The 26,223-nt window shown below is 44.4% G+C and overlaps 4 protein-coding genes across 5 annotated transcripts; all 4 read right to left on the bottom strand.

Annotated features, from left to right (window-relative positions):
• Window positions 1-1,207: 1,207 nt before the first annotated feature.
• Window positions 1,208-5,846, bottom strand: LOC100839111 (26S proteasome regulatory subunit 6B homolog). The gene is made up of 6 exons (XM_003572670.3): window positions 5,231-5,846; window positions 4,187-4,417; window positions 3,549-3,707; window positions 3,033-3,185; window positions 1,977-2,060; window positions 1,208-1,673 (listed from the first exon to the last, which is right to left on the bottom strand). Exons 1-6 carry the CDS (start codon window positions 5,726-5,728, stop codon window positions 1,539-1,541), a joined length of 1,260 nt encoding a protein of 419 aa, XP_003572718.1. The 5' UTR covers window positions 5,729-5,846; the 3' UTR covers window positions 1,208-1,538.
• Window positions 2,383-25,882, bottom strand: LOC100829103 (coiled-coil domain-containing protein 130). 2 transcript variants are annotated; one of them, XM_024460437.1, is made up of 8 exons: window positions 25,550-25,882; window positions 25,322-25,384; window positions 25,129-25,208; window positions 24,122-24,230; window positions 21,327-21,486; window positions 21,081-21,244; window positions 20,690-20,993; window positions 2,383-2,393 (listed from the first exon to the last, which is right to left on the bottom strand). In XM_024460437.1, the coding sequence occupies exons 1-8, from the start codon at window positions 25,550-25,552 to the stop codon at window positions 2,389-2,391; spliced, it is 888 nt and encodes a 295-aa protein (XP_024316205.1). In that variant the 5' UTR covers window positions 25,553-25,882; the 3' UTR covers window positions 2,383-2,388. The 2 variants fall into 2 exon arrangements, with proteins under 2 accessions (XP_024316205.1, XP_010234152.1); XM_010235850.3 differs by lacking the exon at window positions 2,383-2,393 and having other exon boundaries at window positions 20,359-20,993.
• On the bottom strand, window positions 9,531-10,808 carry LOC100836662 (uncharacterized protein At4g22758). Its single transcript, XM_003572666.3, has 2 exons — window positions 10,078-10,808; window positions 9,531-9,982 (listed from the first exon to the last, which is right to left on the bottom strand). Exons 1-2 carry the CDS (start codon window positions 10,355-10,357, stop codon window positions 9,783-9,785), a joined length of 480 nt encoding a protein of 159 aa, XP_003572714.1. The 5' UTR covers window positions 10,358-10,808; the 3' UTR covers window positions 9,531-9,782.
• Window positions 18,064-19,326, bottom strand: LOC100829402 (protein FON2 SPARE1). The gene has a single exon (XM_010235851.3). The coding sequence runs from the start codon at window positions 19,020-19,022 to the stop codon at window positions 18,609-18,611; it is 414 nt and encodes a 137-aa protein (XP_010234153.1). The 5' UTR covers window positions 19,023-19,326; the 3' UTR covers window positions 18,064-18,608.
• Window positions 25,883-26,223: the final 341 nt, after the last annotated feature.

Raw genomic sequence — 26,223 nt, 5'->3', positions numbered from 1 at the left:
GATACCCGATACTTGCATACCCGACGGGTATGTACCCGTTTAGGGTACGGGTATGGTAAGAAAATATACCCGCAGATATGTAAATGATAAAATCTTGTGCCGACGGGTATGACGGGTACGGGTATGGTATTGACATACCCGAACCCGTGTACCATGTATCCGCACCTAGCTCAGTACAACAGGCCCATTATATCTTGTCCAAGGCCCAGCCAACGTCTAATTCCGCTCATGGTATATATACGTCGGATCCCAATACCTGACCCTAATTTCACTCCTCCCGCCCCTACCCCTGCCTGCGCGCCGCCTCCGGCATCCTCCACGGCTCCACCAGCCCGCTTCCCGGTGCGCCGCCGCCTCCCCGCCCGCTCGCCTCCAGTCCCCTCGCGCCGCCGTCTCCGCCCGCCCGCCTCCCCTCGTGCCGCCGCCTCCGCACGCCGCCGCCCCGCGCCGCGGCCCCCACCAGCCCGTCGCCCCGCGCGCCCCTGCTTCACCCATCCGCCGCCTGCTGGCCCTCCTGCAATCGTGGATGTTCGTCTCCTCGAGTCCTCCTCCATAACGTGGAGCTGGGATGTTAAGATGTTGTAGAATCTGCCGATTGAATAATTTCTTGTGTTTGCTATGCTAAAAACTGCTGCTGGAATGAGCCCATGATGGCATGTTTGCGTTCTTGTGTTGTATGGCTATGCATCTGAAGCTATCCTTGTGTGTTATTTGTGCTATTTGGTTGTTTATGCCGATTTTATGTCGCTGAAATGTTGTTGGTTACGATGTTTTCAGTGCTGCTGTTTACGATGCTGTTATTCTGCTGGTTTGCTGCTGAAACTGTTGTTATGCTGCTGTTAAGCGGGTCGGGTAAAAATACCCGCGGGTAACCGTACCCGTGACAGGTGGCGGGTATGATAAAATTGTTGAGGTCGGGTCGACGGGCACTGGTATGGTAGGTGCCATCCGGAGCTGACGCCACGCGTTCACAAAATAGATTGGTCAAACAAAGACTTTGTTTTCCAGCCAAGCACGGGTACCTAGCAATCTCTTTCTCTGGGCTGTTTATATTTGGTCTGTATGGATCAGGGGTACGATACAGGGCGCACATTCAGAACTAACCTGTGCCTTTTTTTTTGTATGAACCTTTTAAACTAACATCTCCTAAATAACGTCCTTGAGGAATAAGAAAAAAGGCACAACAAGCGGTTATTCGAATGCCAGCTTTTGACTAAAGAAAACCTAAGTCAATTTAACTATACAAAATAAGCACAACGTACTGCAAACGGGAAATTTTAGCAGTAACATAAGGAACAGTACAGACGAGCCATATTAGTTTTTAACAACACTGGTCAGATTGAACGTGCAAACCCTTCTATCCTTCCAAGCAGAAGCACGACTTGAAATAACTGAATCTGGTTAAATAGATGAGGGCATGCATCATCCTTAAGGGTACAGGAACATTAACGAGACAGAGGCGACTATCCACATATTTATCTCCAGTGCTGATCAAGTCGCCAGTAGGAAATAAGCATCCTGTTTAACAGTTTGTGGCCTCATTTGTAGAAGTCAAAATCTGTCTCAGGCTTCTTCACGTTGGTGCGGTAACCCTTTTCGAAGTCCTTGGGGAGGATAACATACCGATTTTTGCGGACAGCATGCATACCAGCTTCTTGGCAAATAGCAGCAATCTGAAACAAACAAATGATGACACAACATAAATAAAGAGTCAGATGAAGGCATGCCTAAATTTGGCTAACAATTCTTCAATTTCCACTAAAATGTATCATATGTTTACTGCTATTATATTAAAAATAAAAAGCAGAACATATATGCAAGGCCATCAGCAGAAGCTCTTACGAAATATGAAACAAATGTGAAGTGCGCAGAAAAGATAGATGTATTATGATCAAATTAAGGGCTAAGGGCTAATTCTGAAGCAAGGAAATGGGTGCATATAAGGTTCACGTTAAACACAATGAGAAGGAACTCACATCAGCAGCACTAATTTTATCTGGTCTGGAAACATAATCTTCCAAGTCGACCTCGTCGCTTAAGTTCATTTTAGCAGTACAAACCTGAAGATAAAGAGGCAGTCAATTACCAGATGCACACAAAAAAATAATCTCAGAAAGAATCTAGTGACTAAGATTAACATCAGTGTCCACTCATAAATGCAAAGCTCACAACTCCCTTTGGCCCTCTCATTAATTTCATAAAAAGATTTCAGCCGACAACTCTAGCATACACCCCAACTTTTGTGCTCCGGATAGATTTTGCTAAAATTGTTCCTATTTAGCCCCTTCATTAATTTCACCACCAAGCCTATAACTCTAGTATTTATTGAATTTGGGAGGAAAAGAGAAAAGGTAGTAGAAATAATGAAGGGTAACATTGTAACTTTCCCTACACTCTTTTAACTTTTGTGCCCACCCTAACAAACTTAAATTTTGGATTGGAGGAAGCAACTAATTAAGTCCTCCCTCTGCTTCATAATATGAGGTGTATGAGGTTTCGTTAAGACAAAACTTTGACCAAGAATTACTTTGTTAATATGCGGTTCATACTACATGAAATTTGTATCACTATATTCATTTTCAGAAGTACTCACAACTGTGATTTCATATCATACAAACCACATATGAAATCTGATATGCCTTAATGAATTGGAGAAAGTGTGGATCAACGGTCATGCCAACTTCATTTAAACGAATGTGTCTAGTGAAACTTCATTTAAAGACTAGTGTTTGAGAACCAATTCCAGATAATGACATCAAGTGGAAGAACAAATTCAATACAGACCATCAATAGAACCTACTACATTCAAATCATAATACAATCTACAGAAGCACTACCAAACAAGAACTATCAGTAATACTCCCTCCGTCTCATATTAAGTGATTCAAATTTGTTCAAATATGGATGTATCTATGTCTAAAAAGCGTCTATATACATGTAATAGAAAATCAATTAAAATGGGACAGAGGGAGTATAATTTAAAGAAGATTACGTTTAAAAGCACCACACAAGTTTTTACCCAAAAAACTTACTTGGAAAACAAGCCTCTTCTGCCTACGATCGGGCAGAGGGAACTCAATCTTCCTGTCAAGTCTTCCTGGACGCAACAGAGCAGGATCTAGGGTATCTGCCCGATTGGTCGCCATTATAACCTTCACATTAACTGTCTGGTCAAACCCATCCATCTGCATCACAGACAAGAACCACAACGAGATATACTCAAGACCCCTCAAGCAGTTAGGAAGTTGCACATTATAATCTTTTTATTGAAAAATTTATTGAAATAGCTTTTCAATAAGTTACTTTCAGATAATCAGATCTTACAACTTCTATTTCTATCCTTAAACACCTACATATATTAATTCTAAGAGCACATATGACTTTGCAAAATGAAAAAAAACAAAACAGAACAAGACATCAGAACTTTACAAATTTAAGTCGCAAAGTTTTCATTTTATTTCCATCTATGTGTGTGCTCCAAGTGTTGCATGATTTCCAAAGATTAGAAACAGAAAACTGCTGAAGTTACAGAGAACCTATAATAGTACCTGATTGAGTAGCTCCATCAGAATACGCTGAACTTCTCTGTCAGCGCCAGTCTGGGCATCAAAACGAGCAGTGGCTATAGCGTCAACCTCATCAATGAATATGATAGCCGGTGCATTCTCTTTTGCTAAACGGAATACATCCCGAACCATCCTTGGGCCCTACAATGAGAGAAATGACAAAACGCATCAACAAAAACCTGAAGACAATTCTTCTAGGGGCCACTTGATATCAACTACATCGAGTACATGCATGGTAGACTGCCTAAATATAATATAATTTCAATGAAAGATGTATTGTATCACAGAAACAAAATAAAAATGTGTCACATGTCATGGCGTAAGTAATTATTACATTTTTGTTCTTGATCAATTTCAGTCCAAACAAGTAGAAATTTCAACAAACTGTGAATCTTGAACATAAACAAGGGAATCTAACGAACTCCTAAGATATTCCTGCGCAGTATGGCCAAAAGCAATCAAGATTGCTGTTACCAGGAAAGCATTCAATATTTAGACAAATGATGGTGTAATTTGCACATTAACCAGTCAAAGCTTAAAGCATGCAATATTTGTAAGAACAAAGAACGGGATGCAGATATCAAGGTTATAAATGTCTGTTACAACTATCCATATCTTACCTCACCCAAATACTTCTGCACAAATTCTGAACCAACAACTCTGATAAAAGCAGCAGTGGTGTGGTGTGCCACAGCTTTGGCAAGCATGGTCTTGCCTGTGCCTGGAGGACCATAGAGAAGCACCCCTCTTGGAGGATCAATACCAATCTGCTTGTACAACTCATGATGTGTCAATGGAAGCTCAACAGCCTCCCTAATTTCTTGTTTTTGGATATCACAGCCACCAATATCCTGAACAACAACAGAACATCAAATTGTTATTGACTTTCATTTTATTTACTGCAAACAATTTCAGTCAGTAACAAAGATCCAGAGCATGAAAAATTTATATCAGCCTTGGTTCGAAACTAGCAAGAACAGTTGAGGAAGCATGCAAAATAATACTCCCTCTGATCCTAAATTCTTGACTCAAATTTGCCCAAATATGGATGTATCTATTCTTAAAAAGCATCTAGATACATGTAATATTTCGACAACAATTTAGGATCGGAGGGAGTATCGTTCTTCAGCGATGCAGCAGCAAAAGCTGCAAAGTCTAAGGGTACAGTCTGATTGGTTATGCACATGAACAAAATAACTGTAGCACGCCTTCAGTGTCCAATAATGCAACTCATTCTCATCCAGAAACACTATTGTTGATACAAAAAGACTCACCAAAGTTGCAATACTCTACATCAAGTCAGCAAATTGAACAAAGCCTGCAGGCGTTTCCAACCATTTACCAATCTTTCCTCCAAAATTGCTACTGCTTTATTGTATAGTTATTCAAGACCTATTGTTCTGAAAAAAGACCGTACGACCTCATCTCCAAACGAAGTTAATATGTAAGGCAGAAAATTTCAGCTTGATGACACCGCCTAGTGAGAATCATACCGCAATCAACACCATCAAACAAATTAGGGCTCGACACTTCCAAAACCACTATTAAACAGATCTAGGGTTCTGAAATAGCGAAGATCATACCATCTAAAGTGCATCCATACGCGGATCAATACAAAGTGATCTATGGTTCATACGGATTAGATTAGTCACTCAGAAACTCACCGAATAAAGGACGTTGGGCTTCTCGGATGACCCGAGCAGCGAGATGCTGGAATCCGCCTCGGGGGGCAGCACGTCGACGAGAGCGTTGGAGTGGCGGTGCAGGGCAACCGACGCCGACGGCTTGAGCAGCTCGCGGTTGATGGTGCTGAGGATCCGCACGTAGTAGTTGCTCCCGGTGGTGGATCCAACGATGCCGTTGTTTCCGTCGACCATCTCCATGAACTGGCCGATGACGAGAGGCACGGACTGGATCCGCTTCACCTCCTCCTGGGCGCGCAGAAGCTCGCGCTTTAGGTTCTTCTGTTCATCCTTGACGTACTCTTCCTGGATCTCGACGAACTCCATGTGACGTTGGAGCGATTTGAGCTTGCCGTAAAGATCGTCGTCATCCTCGGCGGCCCCGGCAGAGGCGGAAGTGAGGGCGGTGGCAGGGTAGGATGGCGGGGGCGCCGCCGGGAGGGCCGCGGAAGGGGTCGGCGCGACGGCTGCTGCCGACATCGTGGAGGCTAGGGTTTGGAGGCGGGTTCGGGTTTGGGCTACAGATCCGTCGAGCAGAGGAGTGGGGAATATTTGCAGAGCGACGCGGGCGCAGCGTAACGGAAGAGGGGATTGCTTGGAAGAAGGGAAAGAAGCGGTATCTGCGGCTGATATATCCTAGTTGGGTTACACATAATTCTTTTCCGATTCAATGTACGGAGTATATTTGTTTTCGAGTAAAATACGTCTTCGTTTTTGGTCGTTCGATTTATTTCGTAAAGTACAAATAAATTCGAGTTGAATACGTCTTCGTTCAGTAAGTTTGAATCACTTTAGACGTAATATTTTGGAGTAGTGCAAAATACATTCATTGTCATTGTTTAAAGATTCACTTTGAACATCTATTTCTAAAAAGAACAACGTGGGGTCACTGGATGGTTTAAGTGATTCAACATGTCTTATTTTAACTATGAGCCGCTCATCCAACAGTTTTAGAATAGTTTTGTCTAGTTCATCCACCTCTAAGAGAAAATTGTCTCGCGATTGTAGGTTCACTTGATTTTAATGTTGTATGTTCACTACCTGTGTACAAAGAGACGATGTCAGCCTTTTCTTAAGAACTTCACATAGGATAAATGTTGCCATGTCATAGTTGCCATGCGATGCGAGTGCTTATATGAAATTGCTAATGTCTTGGTTGGTTTGAGAGCAGGCCTTGTCTACATATCCAAAACTGAAAAATGTTTTGGATCACAAACGATCATAGATTTTGGATTGATATGGAAGAGAAAGAAAATTGTCTCTCGGCTCACCTTGGGGACCTAATTAGGAGACCATTGGCAAGGCTGGGCAGCACGACCAATGTTCGGCCACTGGTGTTGTTGTTCTTGAGATGATGCGATCAAAGCTTTGGCCTCCTCTTCCTAGTTCCACGTCCTTTCACCATGTACTACAATTTTTCCTACAAGGTTCCCCTGAATCCCATGTCCGCTTGTATAGTTTGAGAAATAAAGATTTATTATTTCCTTAGCAGCAAGGGCAGCCCCGTTGTTCTTTTTGAATTATTGTGCCTTTTCAAGTATAGGATTTGAATACTTCATTGTGCAGATAGTTGTATTTTATTTATTTTTAAAGTACATAGTTGTCTTTTCTTCTACTAAGCCTACAATGATGTACAAGAAGAACAATGTCAAAGATAAGTCCTTGCAGCATAGGCAAGTTACTGAACACTTGCTTGTAGTGTATGATGCTAAATATAGAGTAAAATACACCACTAGTTCATGAACTTGTCAAAAATAAACACTTTAGTCCACGAAGTCAGAAAACGCATACTTAAACTCTTAAACTGGGACTATTGTGTCACTTTAGTCCAAAAATGGTTCGGCGAAGTTTAAACACGCCATGTGGCCACCACATCGGTTTCGGCCAGGACCGTGGGCTACTTCTCGATTTTCTCAGGATTATTTTCGCAAATCCCCATGCCTTAGCCGCCTTGGCCGCGCCTAGATGGGGATCCTGTGGCTCTGAGAACCACGTCCTCGCCTAAGGTTGTTATCAAGTGCACAACGCTCAATTTTGACGAGAGGACGCCAATGAATGGGTCGCCGAAGCCGATGTGCCGGCCACGTGGCGTGTTTAAGTCTCGCCGAACTGTTTTTAGACTAAAGTGACACAGTAGTTCCAGTTTATGAGTTTAAATGTGCGTTTTTCGAGTTTGTGGACTAAAATGTTCATTTTTGCCGAGTTCATGAACTAGTAGTGTATTTTACTCAATATAAAATGTAGTCACTGTCTTTGTAACTATGTAGTCACTATTTGTGGATGCATGCATAACTTAGAACTATTATCAGTTGGTTGTAGAATCATCGTGCTGATTACTAGATAATATTAGCTGATTACTACATTAGTTTTTTTTTTCTGAAAATAAAGGAATACCCCCGGCCTCTGCATCGATCGATGCACACAATCAATCATTATTAAAGCATTCTTGGTACAAGTCTCAAAGTTACATCTTGTAAAATAAAAAAGAGAACTGAAATGAACACATCAAGGTCCTTCCAGCCTAAAGCCAGCACGCCATCCAAACCGGCGGAAGAGTTCCCGTGCGACCATCTCCAAATGGTTGAACCCAGATTTCATAAACCCCTATGCCTACGTTTGAAGAGTAGGGACCATGTACGGAGCCAGTGAGACGCCCGAAGAACAAACTGCAAGAAGTGAGATGTTTTTTTTTACGGAAAACGATATAATTTCTACAATTCCATATAGACCAACAAATCGCACAAGCCCTACAAGGATGAGCGATTTAAATAGTTTTTCAACTCCCCCAAGCCACCGACCAAACATATTAGTGATACAGGAGGGAGGAGGAAAATTAATGACACAAAGACAGTTCGCCATACCAAACGCCCTTGTCTATCTTATTCACTTTGGGCATAATAGTATTTTCCAAAAGAAGGCCGTGCGCCTGTGCCTGATGCTGTGTAAGCAGCTGCCTGGTCAAGTGGCCGAGCGTGCCAAGGAAGTCGGCAAAGGGCGTTCGCGTCGGCAAACATACAAACAGAGGTTTCCCTGGGGAGTCCGGCGAAGATCTTTCAAAGACACAGTTGTCGCGCCTCTATTATGGTCTTTCATGCCTTATTTGGTGTTACTGTAATTTTTAGTCACTAAGGTTTCGGTATTTGAGGGTTTGGATGTTCACCCAAAACTCTTAAAAACCCAAAACACTAGTAGTGTTAAAAAAAACACTAGTACGAGAAGTGTTTTAATTTGTCACAAAAATGGAGTGTTTTGTGTGTGAAAACTAGGGATAACCCCCTCTAATCCTTTTCGTACTAAACAACCATTTGTGACTCCTAGTGTTTTTCAATTTGAAATGCATAATACTCTAAAAAACATTCCAAAAATTCTATTATTACCAAACAAGACCTTAGAACTTCTCCAGCCGGCTCTCCTAAAAGCCCCCAAAACGTCAAATGGAGGTGCCGATGCTGAAAAACTCACCCAGCCCACTCCTCTAAATCAAAAAGTAGCCGGCGCTCTAGAGCGCACCTTACTCCAAGAGGGGCTAGCGGGGGCGTTCTGAAAAGCAGCACGGACCTCCACTGTCGGTGAGACAAATCAAATTTGGAGGGCGCGGCTGGATGTCGACTCCACCCCAAATGAATTGCTTGCACCGGCGCCCCTCGTATGGCCATACTCCGGACGATTCATGGGTATCACGAGTTAGCATGCCGTTCCTCTGGGGAGCAAATCACTAGTGTTATGTGTTACATTTTGTTTCTGGCCAAACAGTATCTCTCCCCTGGATACATCCAATCATGTCATGGACTCATGGGCACAGCAGCCGGCCGGCCGGATGGTTACAGAGCAGGAGTGTCCAAACTTGGCACACCAGGCGGCACATGAAACTCTATCCAACCCAATATCCCCTAGTGTGGATGGGTACAGCCGTCCAGGCCTCCAGGGTAGGGGTGTCAAAAATCACTCGCGCTAGCCCAGCAGCATCCAAAACTGATGTGTGATGTCCCATCTGCAGTTTACCATGCGCAAACGCTTCTTCTAAAATGTTCTATCACAACGGGTTCGTATTTATTCGGTCCCTGCTGTCTTTGAGGTAGGCAGGTAGCTGTCCAATTTTCCTTGAATGAAAAGTTCGATTTGAGTAGGTATTGGGAATACTACGCGCAGGCGCTGTCCATAACTTATATTTACTTATTTTTAATCGGTGCTGGCGTAGGCCAAATGTAGACCAAATACCAAGAATGCTGGAGAAAAGTGCACGCAAAAGGAAAATTGCAATCCAACGCGCGTAGAGGCTATATCAGAACAGTGTGGTGTATAAGTATAATTCCATTGATAATCCCATTCCATGATTGCAGGATGATTGAACAGTAAAAAACCGAATTAAAGAACGAACCAGACTCAAGACTCGACCCAAATGCAGGGAAATTAACAGCGATTGACACCAATGATTCGCTGATTCTAGCTCGACGGTGACGAACTCAAAATTCCATAGGCGGATGCGCGAGCTCGGCGCATCTTATTCGTTCCGATGCCATGGCCAATAAACTCATCACACCTTAAAGCTGAAGTTGAGGAGGATCTTGTTGAGCCCAAGCTTCCAGCCGCCGCTCGCTTTCCTGCCAGGGCTAGAATTCGCCGCCGTCTCCAGCGCGGCCTCTGGCCCGTTGACAACAGCGTCACGCGGCGTCTTCTGCCAGAGCATGAAGCTCCTGCACCCGTTGAAGCTAATCCTCTCGTCGGCCTTGAGCGCTGCAAGACACGAGCGATCAAATTCAGCCACGGGCGAAACTCAACAAGAAACAGGGCAAATTCAGATTGCAACATGTTTTGGGTCGGGGCCATACCGTCGGATCTGCCATTGGCGGTGTAGAGGAGGAAGTTGGCAGCGTCGGCGCCGAGCAGCGGCATGCGTCCCTCGCGGGCGTAGCAGCGGAGCGCGGCGCGGACGAGCCCGCTGACCGACTCGCCCTCGTCGACCAGGAACCGCAGCGGCCCAGCGCTGCCGAGCACGGTGACCGTCACGAGCACGCGAGCCCGACCAGCCACCCCCGCCGCCGCCGCCTTGCCGCGGGGCTCGACTTTCCTCAGCTTCATCGGCAGCGTGGACGGCACCGCGACAGCCATGACGACCAATCCAATCAAAATCAAACGCAACCAACCAATCAATCAATCAAAACTCGCTTCCGGTCTCTTTTCTCTCTTACTCTTGGCAAAGGAAAACTCAGGATCAACAGAAATCAGGAGGGGGTTCAGGAAGGTTGAGAGTCCTCGTGGGAAGAGCGGCCGATGGAGCTCAGGGGTCAAGGCCGATGCAGCGGTGGTACCAACCCTGCATGCAAGAGCCGAAGGCGCGGAAGGAGGCGGAGGCGGCCCTCTCCGGCGGCGAGGAGAGGGAGGAGGAGGTCGTCGCGCGGGCTCCCACCATTCACGAGGGACTCGTCTTCGCGCTGCGGGCGGTCGATCGGAGAGATCTGCAGGCGCAACAAACGCTTCTTCGCTGCTGCCGGCCGCCGCGAGAGGAGGGATGAGGAGAAGAGGAGTTTTTTCGTGTTCGGGGCTCGACGCGTCGAGACAGGATATATGGGCGCGACGGCGGCCGCGTGGTGGGACGCGCTGGTGTTTCTGGCCTCCGGGCGCGATGATCTGGGCCGTTGGTGACGGTGGACCGATGGCGGATGGTGTTTTTTTTCTCTAGGGGCGTCCACGCGGTGGGTGGTGGGTGGGATGGGATCTGATGTAGGGTTTCGTCTGGTTCCTTGTTTTCTATATTTGCGGAGGTGCGCGTTAAAATTTGGTGTGAGCGGAAACCGTCTTTGTGGATTTTACGTGGGGGCTACGAAGAAAACCTCCCTTGTTTTGGAACGTGCGTGGTTCTCTTTGCTTTGTCAATGGACTCGCTAGGAGCGAGCGCGGATTTGTTGTGCCTTTTGAGATGGGGATTTGTTGTGATTAATTGAAGGCCTAATGGTCCCAAACGTATATGGAATGGTCTTACGTCGAATTACTTGTTTCTAATTTCATTCTTTTTATGCACATTAACCAAAATATTTTCTCTAACTACAAATCCATAATTGGTCTTTTCTGGTTGGGTTCGACAATATCTCACTTCATAAGACATTGCTTTGAAAGATTACTTTTCAAAACTTGGTTGGCATTCACGAATATTCTCGTAGGTTTTTAACGGCATTTTCCTTCTTCTCGTCACTTGTCTTTTTGTAGCTTATTATTGTACTCGAGTTGTAATAATTTTGGTTGTGCACATTAGTCGTGTTGTGTGAGCATGCTCCCAAATTAAACTTATCGGCCCTTTCCTAGTGCAGGTCTAAAGGGGTGCAGTTCCAAGTCTACTGTCCAAACCGGTGGTGCACGCTGTCGTGGGATGAGGAAGCCGAATGCAACACGGTAGATTGAATATATGCGACTAAGACATTGAGCACAAGACTAGGGGTGTGATTCAAGGGCGATGCGCTCACCTCACTACAACCACTCAATCAGGTTGTGGGCAAGCTGGATTGGAAACCGGCTCCCACAATAACCAAACCAGTCACGCGTTTGCAAGCTACACCAATTGTTCTAACCGGCAAAAACTCAATACTATGTGAAGTGATGGGCCTGAACCCGCATCAATTCACGAAATGTGTCATGTGCGATGCGTCGAGGGTGTCGAGTCAGTATGCGTTAGACCTGGACATGCACGGCCCGACTCGAAACAACCATTTTTAAATCCATTGAAAAATAGACACTCCTTTTTACTTTTAAGTCGTAACTCATTTTGAAAAAAATTTGGTTTATTCCTGCATACATGGCAACTCGAAAACCTGGTCACAATCGGAGGAGGATTCTGCAGTTACTGCAGTTGACTATGGATGGCTGTCGTGTGGGTCCCACAGCCTGCTGGCCTGCTGGCCATAGGTCAGCCAGCTAAAGTTACATACATTACTGCAGTAACTGCACCGAAGCTGCGTCCGTCGCACTGCACTCCCTCGCTAGTCCCGGCCATCCCCGACAACCGACAACGCAAGTCTCCGTCACCGCGTGCCTAGGAACCTAATCTCCGAAAATGGACACATCCCTTATTTTTGACTTGAGTGCAAAGTTCCGTCGAAGAAAGTCAGGGCGCCTGAATTCCTCGGGAACAAAATTCAAACGTCGGAAACACATGCTCGAGTGCCATAGCAGAGGCAAGCAAAACCATGTAAACACGGTAGCACACGTCAAAACCATCCACCTGCTCGCTTCTCACCTGCTACAGGTTGCAGCCATACAACCACCACGTACGAACAAAAAGATAAATAATTCCCCGGCAAGAGGATCGCGTACGTACATACATACGTGGAAAACAGGAGAGTATTCTCGAAATGAAGGAATAGCCTAGTTGTCAGGCCTCAAGGCTTCTCGAAAATGCACGTGTGGCTCCGCTCCGGCTAGACCAGATCCTTGGGTTCAAGCCAGACTCGCGTTTCCAGCTTGATCGGCGGCTCTTTCGTTCCCCACCGCTGCCTGCTTGCACGTCGATTCTCGAACGGATCTGATTCTCGAATTCTCGGTGCCCAACGCCGCACATATGCTGATATGCAGTACGACTGCGTAAATTCGTTGGTCAGGGACGCTCGCTTGTCCCATCAACCCTCGGTCGTCGCGGCCGACGGTCCGCGTGGGCTTTCGTCACCCTGTACCCGCTCTCCGTTCTCGTACGATTGCGACATGGCGTCCTTTTCGACTCCGCACAACATGCTAGGTACATCTCCCTCTTTCTTTCTTTTTAGCAAGCTGCCTACGTGCTCGACGAGATGATGACGAGCAGAGTTCGCATGGCAGAACCGGAACATTCGCAGTTCGGAACCAAAGAACGGCATGGATCGGGCCGTCACGCAAAACAAAAATAATAGTACTCCAGTATATTCCCCCAAAAAATGAACAATTATTGTATCGGTTGGTCTTTATGGGCTTGGGATCCCTGGACGACCCCATAATATTATCCGGGCTGGCTCGGCTAGTATATTTGGCGCTAAATGGACGACACTTATTATGGATTGGAAGAAATAAAAGATAAGGCTTTCACTAAAAAAGAAAGATAAAAAAGGCTTGATTTGGTTTGGTAGAATTTATACGATGCACGTATTACCTGAAAAAATAACTGGTTTCAGTTTTAGCGTCCTTTTTCTTTGCAGGCAAAAAAAACAGAATACTAAACTTAAACCATGTGAGAATATAGAATTCTATACGATGTACCAACGCTGCAAGTTTTACTCTATATTATACTCCTACTCCCTCCATTTATAAATACTCGACAAGTATTTAAGAACGGAGAGAGAGAAGCATCGGCAAGTGTCGTAAATACAAATCAAGTCCAGCCGTCCAATCTTACTGTCATGTTCATAATTGTGATTGCACGTCAGGACTCAGGAGAGCAGCATGATTGTGTGCATTTGTGCTCGATGAAAACGTCCTATGCGGTGGCCAGATTAGGCTCAACGTTGATGCTTTGTTCAGCAGTTGCTGCGCGAAGCTATAGAAGTATTGAGAAATAGCTTGATTGTTGCAGACCAGATCGGATGCAACAGAGTTTCATGGAGTCGTGACATATGCTATGCCCAGATGACCCTTTTTACGTTCTTCTTTGGCTGTGTTTGTTGCATAGTCCTTCCAACTTAAACGACAATCTACGTATCAATATATTAAATTAAAGTTGTTTCTGATGGTATGGCCGTCGCCGTATGTCCACCCCTCAACGATCGCTGCATCCCCGCAAGAGAAAACGGACAGAAAAGCCCGAAATGCTTCGTCTCCCCTCCCCGAGTCTCTGACCGGCCCCCAACAGCGACGATGACCAGCAAGCTCACGAGCACGGCCACCCCCGCCGTGTAACCCGACGGGCCCAGCCTTCCATACCCGCCGGCGCCGGCGCTCGGCCACTGCGGGTCGCTGTCGTCGTCGTTCACTCCGGCTCCTCCTCTTGCGCCGTCTCCCTCTATTGATCGTGGCGGTACCACAACAGGGAAGCCACCCGAACCTCACTCCGGCGAGCCGTTGGACCCGTACGGCTCCCTGCTTCCCACCTGCGGCACCGCCATGACGACGATGTCTACTCCGCCACCACCTCCGCGGACGACGCCAACTGCGCCACCGCCTCCACGTCGGAAGACGCCGCCGCCGGCCTCCATTGCCGTACCGTGCGGTCTCAAAACCAGGGTCGTCCACCATCACCGTCACTTCGGCGCCACCTCCTCCTCCCTCTATCGCTGGCGAGGAGCAGCCAGTAGAGCTGCCGCTACCATTGTTTCTCCCGAACGGAAGGAACTCTCGTGCCCTCCTACCTGGGCCACCCTCCAAGGCCCAATGCCTCTCCAAAACCCTAAAGGCCTTAGGCCACCCCCTCCCTCATTTGGGCCTAAGCCAAACCAACCCACAAACCCTCCAAGCCTTTTCTTTTTTTGAAAATTATTAAACTTCTCAACCATCGGCCCACTTCATGTATTTTATTGTTCGTAGCAACGCTGGGGCGGAAAATTATCTCCTCAAGTTGCAATCGGTTAAAGTTTAACTTAAGTGTGGGATCCTACATAACGGAGAATTTCAGTCAAATACTCACTCTGATACTAAATTCTTGACTCAAATTTGCTCAAATATGAATGTATCTATTCTTAAAAAACGTCTAGATTCATGTAATATTTCGACAACAATTTAGAATCGTAGGGAATACTTTTTTGACTGGGTGGTGTTATATAAATTTCGGAAATAATGCATTGTTGTCTTTTTAGGAAGTAGATATATCTTGAGTGTATCTTTTCATTTTATTGTTCCGTAGCAACGCACGGACATTCTGTTAGTTTGTATTGCATTTATCTCTTCAATACTCTCCGAGAGAAGGGGCGACGGGCGGGGGCCAGCCGCGCTAGCCGCGATGGTTGCTGGGCCGCCCGAGTAGCCCCTGCTGGGCGACGTGGGGGTGTTTTTGTTTTCACTTTTTCACTTGCTCAACTCGATCAACCACGTTTCGAGGAAGTTAGATATTGTTGCTCATTCCCTAAAAAAAAACATTGTTGCTCATAGGGCTAAGAATCACTCTTGCCAAGCTCCTACTCTTTCTTGTATCAATAGTCTCTGCACAGGCGCGTTCGCTCTGCCCTCTTTTAGTTAATCATAGTCTCCTTTCTTGGGGCTGAAATCTGTATTCTGTGTCTAGATCATGGATCAATAAAATGTTTGCTTACAAAGAAAAAAGACAATAAGTCAACGTCACAGCATGTGTATGTACGTGTGAATTCATGGGAATTCAGTGGAAAGAGGGCAAGAAGAGAGGCCGGCAAGGGGGAGGGGAGTGCATTACTGGTCAACGCCGCGTCACCCGCCCCGTCATTCCGGAATTATGTTTGTTTACTCTATGTACTTAGTATACTAATTTAAGTACACCTCATTACCAGCTTCTGAAGCAAACATCCTTTGACTACTCTAATTCATTATCCGGGCGCCAAGCCTACTTAGAAGTGGAATATGATACTACCTCCGTTGCTAAACATAAGAGTTCCTTTATTCAAAGCTGGAGTATGATACTACTTCCTCGTTGTGTAAATTTTCGTGTAAAGATACATTGATTTGTGGTATGTGCAAAAATAACAAATCTATACATCTTTACACGAAAATGTACAGATATGTAGTATACATCTATACTAACACAAAAAAGGTTCAGATTTTTTGAAACTGATTTTCATGAAGTTTGAACTATAGGGAGCACTGGATCCTGGGAGCCAAAAATTCATGTCCGAGAGAGAAGTGATACTCTCTCCCAAAATTAACAAGCGGCTGGAGATGTTTGCGTCGAAATTATTCAAGATGTATGGGTGGCATGCCAGCAATAGATTGCATATGTAATGCTTGAGCGGTGATGTAGCCTTTATTCAAAACTGCAAAGTGTGATGCTTGATGAAACATTTTAATAATACGAATATGGTTGTGTACATCAATTGATACAGAAGACGACGGTGATTCATCCTTCTTGGAAAAAAGACCACGAAGATGATCCTCATTTTTTTATTTAAGAAATGATGGTGATAAACAATGTTCGCCCAACCAGGTTATCATAGTGTGCTTTTGACTAGGGATGGAAGTGGGATCGATCCTGCTTATGTCCCGCTTCTGTGCTATTAGAGACTGCTTGTTCAAAAAAAATTGACTAGAAGAAATTGAAAATTGAACTAGAAGGAGGACATATGTGGTTTCCCGCTCGCACTTTAACGCAAAAGACAGTCCTCCCAGTTTGCCATTTGTTGGATTCAACCCTAAGCTTACAGTGGGCTTTTGAAATCTGGATTGGTTTAGGGAATTGACCATTTTGATTTGTGGGAGTGTTTCTATGCTAAGTCTAGATCAGACTACTTTGAAATCAGATGGTGAGCATTCTTTAGATGTTAATTCCGATTTGGACAAATTATTTTTGTCACGAGTTGATAATTTGCACTATACTTCAAACTGAAACAGATTGCACCATATTTTGCATCAAGTTTGACACATTGCACAACATTTTATCTTTTCTTCAAATATGACAGCATAGACCCACGCCACGCAGCAGGTCCGCATGTTAAAGATTAATTGTTCCCATTTGAGCAGCCAAATCAGTGGTGTGCTCTGTGGAGATAGATGCTTCCGGCATGCAGATGAACTTGGCTAACCAGGAACAGGTTCAGAGCTCATCGGTTCTAGTCACTCACGAGCGCAATTAACTTTTAGGGTTTAAGATGAGGAGAGTGGCACAAGAGAGCCGGCATTGCCGGAGATCGCGTTCCCTTCTTGCTCAATGGATGCACGGCTCAATGGATGCACGTTCTCACTTACGAGCGCACTAAAACGTTCTTGTTCATCTGTTCTAATCCGGTTTGACCATACTGATTGAGCAAATTCGATGGTTCCTAATCTTTAATCGATGGCCTTTCACCCTAGTCTACTATTGGGTCGCATCCAAACCTTGAACTTCATGCTAAACAACTACTTCCTCCGTTCCATAATTCTTGTCTCAAATTTGCCCAAAAATGTATGTATTTATTCCTAAAAAATGTCTAAATACATGTAAGATTTCGATAACTCATATGAGTACACACCTACATACATTTATAAACTGGGATTTGTATATGATTACATTTTTTTAATGCAGTTGTATATATGATTACATCGAAGTCAATACAAGCAGTTGTGGTTGCATTCTTTGACAGGAATGTGTGTGTGTCTTCCGTTTTTTTTTTAACACACGTCTTAGCAATTGATCGGTGAGAGAAAGGTCGTTGCAAACAACTAATTACCCCTCGCTTTTGACCCCTATACTTAAGCACAATGTCACACATCATTCCTCCTGATACCCTACTTATTCCATGCCAATGCCTACTTAATTATTTGACATGATACTACATTATTAAACACAACTCATCTTCCACACACACAAAAAATTCATCCCCCCTTTTTAGCCTCTCACATGTGCATGGTGCATGTGCCGATGAAGTGCGTGCACCTCTTGCCGCATCATATGCATGTGGCTCCAAGTCAAACCTGCATATTCTATTGTCTCCCATGCACTTGGTGCCAAAACTATCATGCGTATCAAGACCCCCGGGAAAAGGGCGAAATGTCCATGGTGATCTGTGCCTTGTACCCCATAATATTCATATCCTACTACAGTATGTGCTGTGCGATGCCGTGCCGTCACGGCTACTCCATTTTGCGCGGATTTTTACGGCCAATCTGCATCATCGATCAGTTAAGCTCTTGCCAACGTACAACGCACTTAATTAAACGAGCATGCATTTAATTTCCCAACAAGTGAAGCAAGACCCAGCAAAAGATCGATTAACTAACCGTCCATTGCAAAGCTTAATTAGCAGTGGTACAGTAATTGCCATCTCACCTGCACTCATCTTATTATTCATCCAAACATTTGATCATGCATGTACTAGTAGAGAAAGATCAAAGAACATACAAAAGAATGAAGTAGAAAATGGAAAAGAAGAAGAAATCAACAAGCTAGCTAGCTAGAAACCGATCATCAACATAGCTTATATGTACTTTAGCTAGTAGTAAAATTTTGGGTTTTCTCCCTCACTCTTGCTTTGCTTAGCAGCTTCTGAGATCATATACATACTCCGGAACTAGGCACATGCTTGGCTTGCTACCACGATCACACGGCAATTATATGTATATATGCTTTCTGCATCGATCGACCCACACAATGAAAGAATACCGGGGGTGCTAAATCAACACCAAGAAGCTAGATGCATGTCGTGAGCGCGCCACTCACCAAATTGAACCACCATAGATAGGAGCTTAGCCGGCTAGCAGGACCATAAACAGCTCTTGCATATGCATATATATCCTGATATCCATCCATCTCTCAGTGATGCAAGGGATTTGGGCCTGTCGGAACGAGCCTCTTCTCGACGCCGTACCGCGGATCCACCTCCTTGCCGTTGCCAGCAGCAGCAGCAGCAGCAACGGAAGGTGGAATTCCCTTCCTGTTCCATTTACCATGCTGCTGCTGCTGGTGGTGCTGTTGGTGGTGATGACGATGATGATGATGACGACTATGCCGTTGCTGACCCTTGTGATCAGCGGTGGACGACGACGACGACGACGACGAGGCGGCGTGGAAGCTCTCGACGGCGAGAAGCATTTTCCTTGGGAGAGACAGCGAATGATAATAACTCCGCCGCTCGCCGCCGACGAAGCTTCCGTGGAACGCGAAGGTGAGCGCGGCGAGCCAGAAGAAGAGGAGGAGAGCCGCGGCGGTAGCTCGAGGGCTTCTCATGGCCACCGTGGAGGCAGTCGAACCAGGGGAGTCATGGACGATGGGGCGAGCCAGATAGCTAGCTAGCGAAGCTACAAGGGGGGCTTTTGTACTGCACGTCCGTACGTATCCGGACAGAAAGAGATGGAAGGAAAGCTTGTGAGCTTGGGTATGAGGAGGAAGGAGGAGGAGGAGGACTGGCGTTAAGAGGGCGGGGGAGTTGCTTCTGCGGGACTCCTATCCCTGGGCTCGATTAATTCGATCCTAGCTAGCTAGCTCATCCGACGTTCTGACCGATTTAATTTTTTGATGGCGCTTGCGTAAACTCGCTGGCTTGCTCGACTTGGCGTTAAACTTAAACCGAGATGGATGGGATGGACTCCAGCAGCTTCCCCACCACCCCCGGCTTTCCCGGACACGGAGACGGATCAGAGCGGGGGTAAATATGCCAATGGGCCGGTGCTGCTGCTGACTTCGCGTTCACGGAAGCGTGTGTGGCGTTGAGTTTTACTGCTAGCTGGACTGGAGCCTCGACACGCTGGCTCGCTTAGAAGCTTGGCAAAACCAGCTGCCGGCCGGCCGGTCATTACATGGCTTGTAGTAATACGTAATTAGCAGTCAACGTGCATACATTACTTTGATTATCTTTGGACTGCTCGACTCCGGTACGGATGAACGGATGCAGGTTTGTTCGAGGGTACCTTTTGGGTTGGGTCAATCAATTGGTGGCTGGTACGAGACTCTGGGCTCTGGCTAGCTAGCTCTAAAAGGAAACTGAAGGAGGTACGTGGTGAGAAAACGTGTTATTTGTTACTCACTCTTGAAGGAACTGTTGGCTTCACCCAACGCCCCATTTTGACTTTGAGGTGGTGCTGGTTTATGATGAGCTGAGCTCCACGCACAGGCATAAGCGAGAGGTGCCACGTTCAAGTCACCAGGCACCTTGTCACAACTGTCAAGTCATTCACACCGACGCCAACCGATTTCCGCTTTTCTCAATTGCTGTATTAAGACAAGATTGAAACGGTCAGAGTAGCATTATTAATTAGTACTTTCCAACAAGTCACAAATTGTAGATTACATTGCGGTTTCTGATTGATGTGCCAGAGAGATTTTCATTTGATTAATGCAGGTCAAAAGATTAGGCTGCTAACATATACGTCGCCGTGGCACCTAAGGTCTTTCCAAGTGTCTCTAACTTGCTATCCTATACAAGGAAGAGCTGGGACAGCGGTTGCACAGCTCACCGCTGACAGCACAGCAAGCAAATAGGGAGTAATCTTGTGCCGTCTCCGTCGGCTGTTGTTCTAGGCTTGTCATGATTTCATTACTCCTAAACCAACCGCTGCACATTTAGTTATATTCCATTCAATTATATTAAAAATACGAGCAGCAAAGCTGAGAATTTGTTATCGATTACAAGGCACAGAAGCTGAATATGAATTATGATACAGAAATCACACGACACAGCCATCTTCATGTACATACAGAACAGAGTAAATCATTCTAGTACAAAGTGTCACAAGACGACACGCAGTTACAAGCCTTCACGGAGAGAGCAATGGAACTACTACATGAGAAAAACTGGTTTTACCACTTGACAAGCTTTTCCATTGCAACACGCACGACATGCCCTGCCTACTTGCGTCTCGCAAGAACCCGCACGTGAGTGCTTGCACTTCTCGAACCGACGCTCTGCAACGAGGACGGCTTCACCCTGCCTGCCATCAGCATAGAGGCCGCACCAGCTTTTATATTCCGCTTCTTCAGTGCAAGGTCTAGTTTGTCCTTCGAAGCTGAGCTTGGTGACTCCGGGAAGATGGAGGATGCCTTAATTGCTGCTCTTTTGTCCTTTCTGCTCTTCTCAAATTTTGAGGCAAACTTCACAGAAGCTGCGGCAGCAGCATCTTCTGCAGAGGGTGGCAAAAGCCGTACTCCAAGTCCCATCTTCCTTGCTGATTTTTTCTCTTCAGCTACTCTCTTCTTTTGGCTCTACACAAATAGGAAAAATAGGTGGATAAGAATCGGACAATTTCACAAGTTACTGAGGAATTATTATATAGGAATTCATTGGATAACCCTAAGGCGGTCGCGGAGGGCTCTGTTTAGAGCATAATCATCAGAATGTCGGCTATCAGAAAGTCGTTGAAGCCGAACTAGAACTGGTTCCTCTTCTTTCTTCTTCCGAATATCCTCTTCCTGGTGTTCAAGCTTATACATAGGATCTGCAAGCTTGTCTCTTTCTGAAGAAAGAACAACAGAACATCAAGCATTTGAAAATAAGGAATTCAGAAGCAGAAAACAAATTTGCATAGGTATTAGAACCTTCATCTGCGGGCAGCAGCAGCGTCTCTGCATCTTCAACATCAAAATCTTCGGTCTTCCGCTGAGCCCCACTGATTATAACATATTCTGTATTCTTTGGGTCCGTATGGATGACTATTTCATGCTGGCAACATGGTGATTTCATAGTGAAGCTCCATATCTAACACAGGAAACAGTTGTGAAACAATATTAGGACAGTTCAGAGAGACAAACTTAAGAAGAATTTATTAAACCATGGCAAAGGGAAAAAACTACAGTTTCCAGGAAATGAACTCAGAAGATATAGAAAGCTCTAGCCCATTAAAATTTAATGGAGATCTTTCTAACATAACTATTATGCACAAAGAATAAAACAAGTAATAAGTCTTTTCTAATGATATGGCTAAGGAAGTACCGATGCAGCATAGAACTTATTGAGCAATATGCAAGCTGGAATTTGCAGACCATACTAGACAATAGAAACATTTGTTTCATCTCATCCTTGTTCGCAGCAAAACTTTCTATGATTAGAACAAATTTTTTTTTTCAAATATATGCAAGATTCACATTTCATGAATCTCCACAACCCTCTTTGGTGAATGTACACCATAAATGAAATGCAACAGTTAGCTGAAAGCATCTTTGACCTCCAAAGGAAAACACAGTTTTCTTTAGTTTTAACAATTAGCTAATACAAAATTCAAAACCAGTTTGAAGCAAAACTTAAAGGACATCTACTCAGTACTACCTCCGTTCCGGTTTATTGGGCTGTTCTCCAGTTTTCTGCCGTTTCCGATCGCGTGGCCGATCTCCCGATTCATTTCCCTTCCCAGTCCCCCGAGCCCTCTCGTAACTGCGGCAGTTATTGATCCCTATTCCCTAGGAACCGTTCCTCCCGATCCTTTTCTCCCTCCAGTGATCAGCCCTCTCCCAGAGAGTTACGTGCCTCATGTCCCTCTGCTTGATCGGAGCCACGATTTAACTAGTGCTTTTAAAAGATTTTTAACCATGTGCGGGCCTGCTATGTCCCTTTAATTCCACTAGGTAGTTAATGCCAGAAGGAAGTAAACAGGAATTTGAGAAAATTAAAGCACCCAAGGTGGGATCTGTCTTGGCTAACGTGAATTTGGAGAACATCCCAATATAACGGAACGGAGGGAGTACTCAGCAATAATGAAGGCCCACCTGTTTATGCAATCAATAATGTCTCGTTCGATGCCACGGATATTGTTTATAGCTTCATTCTCTTCGTACTTGAAAATATGTTCCAAAAATCACTTCCTCGTCTCAAAACCATTCTACATATGCACTATATGCAATGTTACATTGTGTGTTGAACAAATCAAATAAGGTTGTATTGGAATGAGAAACTTCATACCCGTATGAGTTGGTCGAAACAACAGGAACTTTGCATCCCCATTTAGGCTCCGTTTGGCATTGCGGTGGATTATCATAATCCCGTTTTTCCCACCCGCTTTTCACTATTTTCGTGTTTGACTAACCAACTTTTTCCTACATTCGTGTGTATATTTTCACAGCAGATTATAAAATAAGTTCAGCGCAGCACAGTTCAGCAATGCCAAACTGAGCCTTAGGCTGCGTTTGGCGTTGCGGTGGATTCTCATAATCCCGTTTTTCTCACCCGCTTTTCACTATTTTCTTGTTTGGCTAACCAACTTTTCCCTACTTTCATGTTTATTTTTGCTTATTTTTCCACAGCAAATTATAAAATAAGTTCAGCGCAGCGCAGTTCAGCAATGCCAAACTGAGCCTTAGAGATGTCATCCTTCCGTACAGGGTTTATGGAGCACAAGGTTTAGATTATTACCAATTTCCATAATTTTAAATATTTTCTCCCTCAAAAAGGTATTAGAAGCGGGTCCAAAATAGAGACAATTTTCTTCTTTTGATCCAAGACGAACAATATGAAACCCAAGAATATCGTAAGGCAATAAAATCTGCAACTATAGGTTTAGGAATACAAAAATCACATTAAGACAAAATTAATGTCATATGTGTTGATGCCACTCTCTTATGACATTAATTTTCTCTTAATGTAATTGATATAGTCATAAACCTATCGTTGCCGATTTTATTGCCTTCGATATTCTTGGGTTATTCATGTAGTTCGTCTTGGATCAAAGAAGAAAATCCCATAAATAGGTGGACCTTCATCAGAGAGCAACATAGTGGGTTATATTACTAAGTAGTTGTCTTTTAAGTATCGCTTCAAACTGGGGTTGAATTGTAATATTTTTACAACTAATTATAATATATTTTTGTGCCTTAGCTTTCAACCAACAGTTGCATTAGCTCATGTTAAAACTGTTTACAAAATCATGAATTTTTTGCATTAGTTTCAACTGATTATAATATATCCACATCAGCTTCAATGTTGCCTCCAATTTACAACATCATGATTTTTCAACAGATTTCCCAAATCAGGTTTTAATCCTTTTCTCCGATTATCCTTGTGTCTTATACAGACAAATAAGAGCATAATTTCAACTTTCAAGAGATTACAGGGCAATTAATGCATTAGTTTCAAGGGTGCACAATTGCACAGCTAAGGCTCAAACAATTTTCAAATGTTGGGAACTAAACAAGGCATTAATTCTATTGCAGTAGTGCGGCTAGAAGATCCATCGTAATTTGCAACTGAATTATACACCATTAAACCATGATTCATATGCTCTAATAACATGGGAAGAGGATATACTGCACTAGTTCACGCACCAACAGCTCTGATGTGTACGGAAGAAAAACTCAAATGAACAGCAATGATGATAAAATATATATTAAAATCAGACACGAACCTTGGTAGAGTAATAATTTCCAACTTGTTTCTTTTCAGCATTAAACCTTACTCCCTTCCCTATCATGGAATTGCATCCACCACACCAAACATTGAAAGGCATCTCAAATCTGAAGAACAGAACATCACAAAACAAGCCAATTGAGTCAAGGTTAGATACACTTCGGCAAAAAAAAAATCCTAGTACCATGCAAAAATAGGCATTAAGCTAACAAAAACATTGGAATGTATCAAATGAATAATCACTCTATCATACACTGGTATATCTATTTCAAGAAAAAAAATATACAGATAATATATGCCGCACTTGATAGAATGACTTCATACATGGTCCTGTATAAAATCAGGGCTGCCTGTGCCCATCAATTCGCGAGGCCAATCAAGTAAACCAGAACATAAGCCATATTCAAAAGGTGTTGCACAATTGTCAACATCCGTTGTTTGACTAATTGGTTTATGACCATGAAACAAATTATAATGAATTGCAAGATTGCAGGTATGTTTGAGATGTATCTATCAAATCAGTACAGTCGCTCTATCACATCAGTACAGTCGGTAACATAAGATGTTATAATGTACACAGTTGCACCATCTGTAAATTACCGAAGCATGGACTAAAATGTTTAGTCACATAAACTCTTTAGCTATCCCCCCTATAATCTACGACAGCATAATTGGCAACGTGCAATCTGTATGCCAACATCTTACAACCCTGTCAACCAATATAACTCGCTACACTCTACTGCTCAAGAATCCCAGCCCCAGCCATCCACACATTAATCCTCCATAGACAAAAGAGCTTAAGTTTAGCATATACTCCCTCCGTTCCATAATTCTTGTCTCAAATTTGCCCAAAAATGGATGTATCTATTCCTAAAAGGCATCTAGATACATGTAATATTTCGATAAGAATTATGGAACGGAGGGAATACATTTTTAGCTTCATGTCGGCATGTCATGGAAGATCACCATATATGAAAACAGGGTAACATTCCACAGGAACCTAACCTTATAACCAGGATGCCCTGGTCCAGCTTCCTCGCCCGCTCCCTGAGGGCATGTTGCCCATGGAACTTATTCAGCCCACCCTGATTGATCAAACAAGAACAAAAATACCAGCACACAGAGGCGTCAGAAACCACGACACAGGTGCAGCAAAGCAAACGAAAGGGCTAGATGATTCATCGACGGAGACGCGTACCTTCTTTGGGCTCCATTCGGGCGGGTAATAGAAGTTATCAGCTCTTGCCGCGGCAAGCGTCGACTGCAAGAACAAACATAACAAATTCGTCAATCGTATCGGCTGAAAGAACATACTCCAGAATCCCCCAGATATGGGAAACACAAGAGAAAATCTTGGGGGCTAGACCCTAGGGTTTGGGACGAGGAGAGGTCAAATTGGGGAGAAGTGAATAGGGTTAGATCTTACCATGTTGTCTCCTGCGTGGAGGAGAAGGACGAGGACGAGGAGGATATCAGCGAGGCCGCGAGGCGACGAGAAGCTGGTTGCCGCACAGATGCGAAGCCTTCGGGAAAGCGGCGGCGATGGGGAGGTTTCGTGCGGCGGCGGCGAGCGACGGGGTGGAGGGCGGTGGCGAGAGAAACGACGATTATTTTCTTTTTCTTTTGTACACCAGAAACAATATTTGACGCGCTGGAGCCTGGTCCTGGACCTGGACGTCTCTTGACTTCTGTGCTGTTGGCGGACGCCACCAGAGCAGTCCAGAACCGACTCCGTTACGATCCGAACTGGATGATCATATCTTCCTGGGTTCCTAATGGGCCGAAAGGACACGACCCACGAATCCAGATAGAGAAATATTCTGAACTCAATTGGTAGTTGGTGTTATTCTAAAAAAAATGGTAGTTGGTTTCATAGGCAAATTTTATCGTATTCCCCTAGGGAAAAAAGGGCAAATTTGATCGTCTGTGTATCAGAAAAACCTGATAGCGTTAAATTTTTTTTTGGTAGTTGTTGTGTCTAAGCAACCCGATAGATATATCTGAAAAATCTGATACGAGTACTTGTTTTCATATTGCAATGAAGTGAAGGGGGTGGTGCATAATCGTGAAGGCAAATAACTGGATGCAAAGTCCCGCAAT

Source organism: Brachypodium distachyon, chromosome 3, assembly GCF_000005505.3.
Source record: "Brachypodium distachyon strain Bd21 chromosome 3, Brachypodium_distachyon_v3.0, whole genome shotgun sequence".
NCBI lineage: Eukaryota > Viridiplantae > Streptophyta > Magnoliopsida > Poales > Poaceae > Brachypodium > Brachypodium distachyon.
Note: the sequence above shows the minus strand (reverse complement) of the source record. Positions and strands in the feature narration are given on the sequence as shown.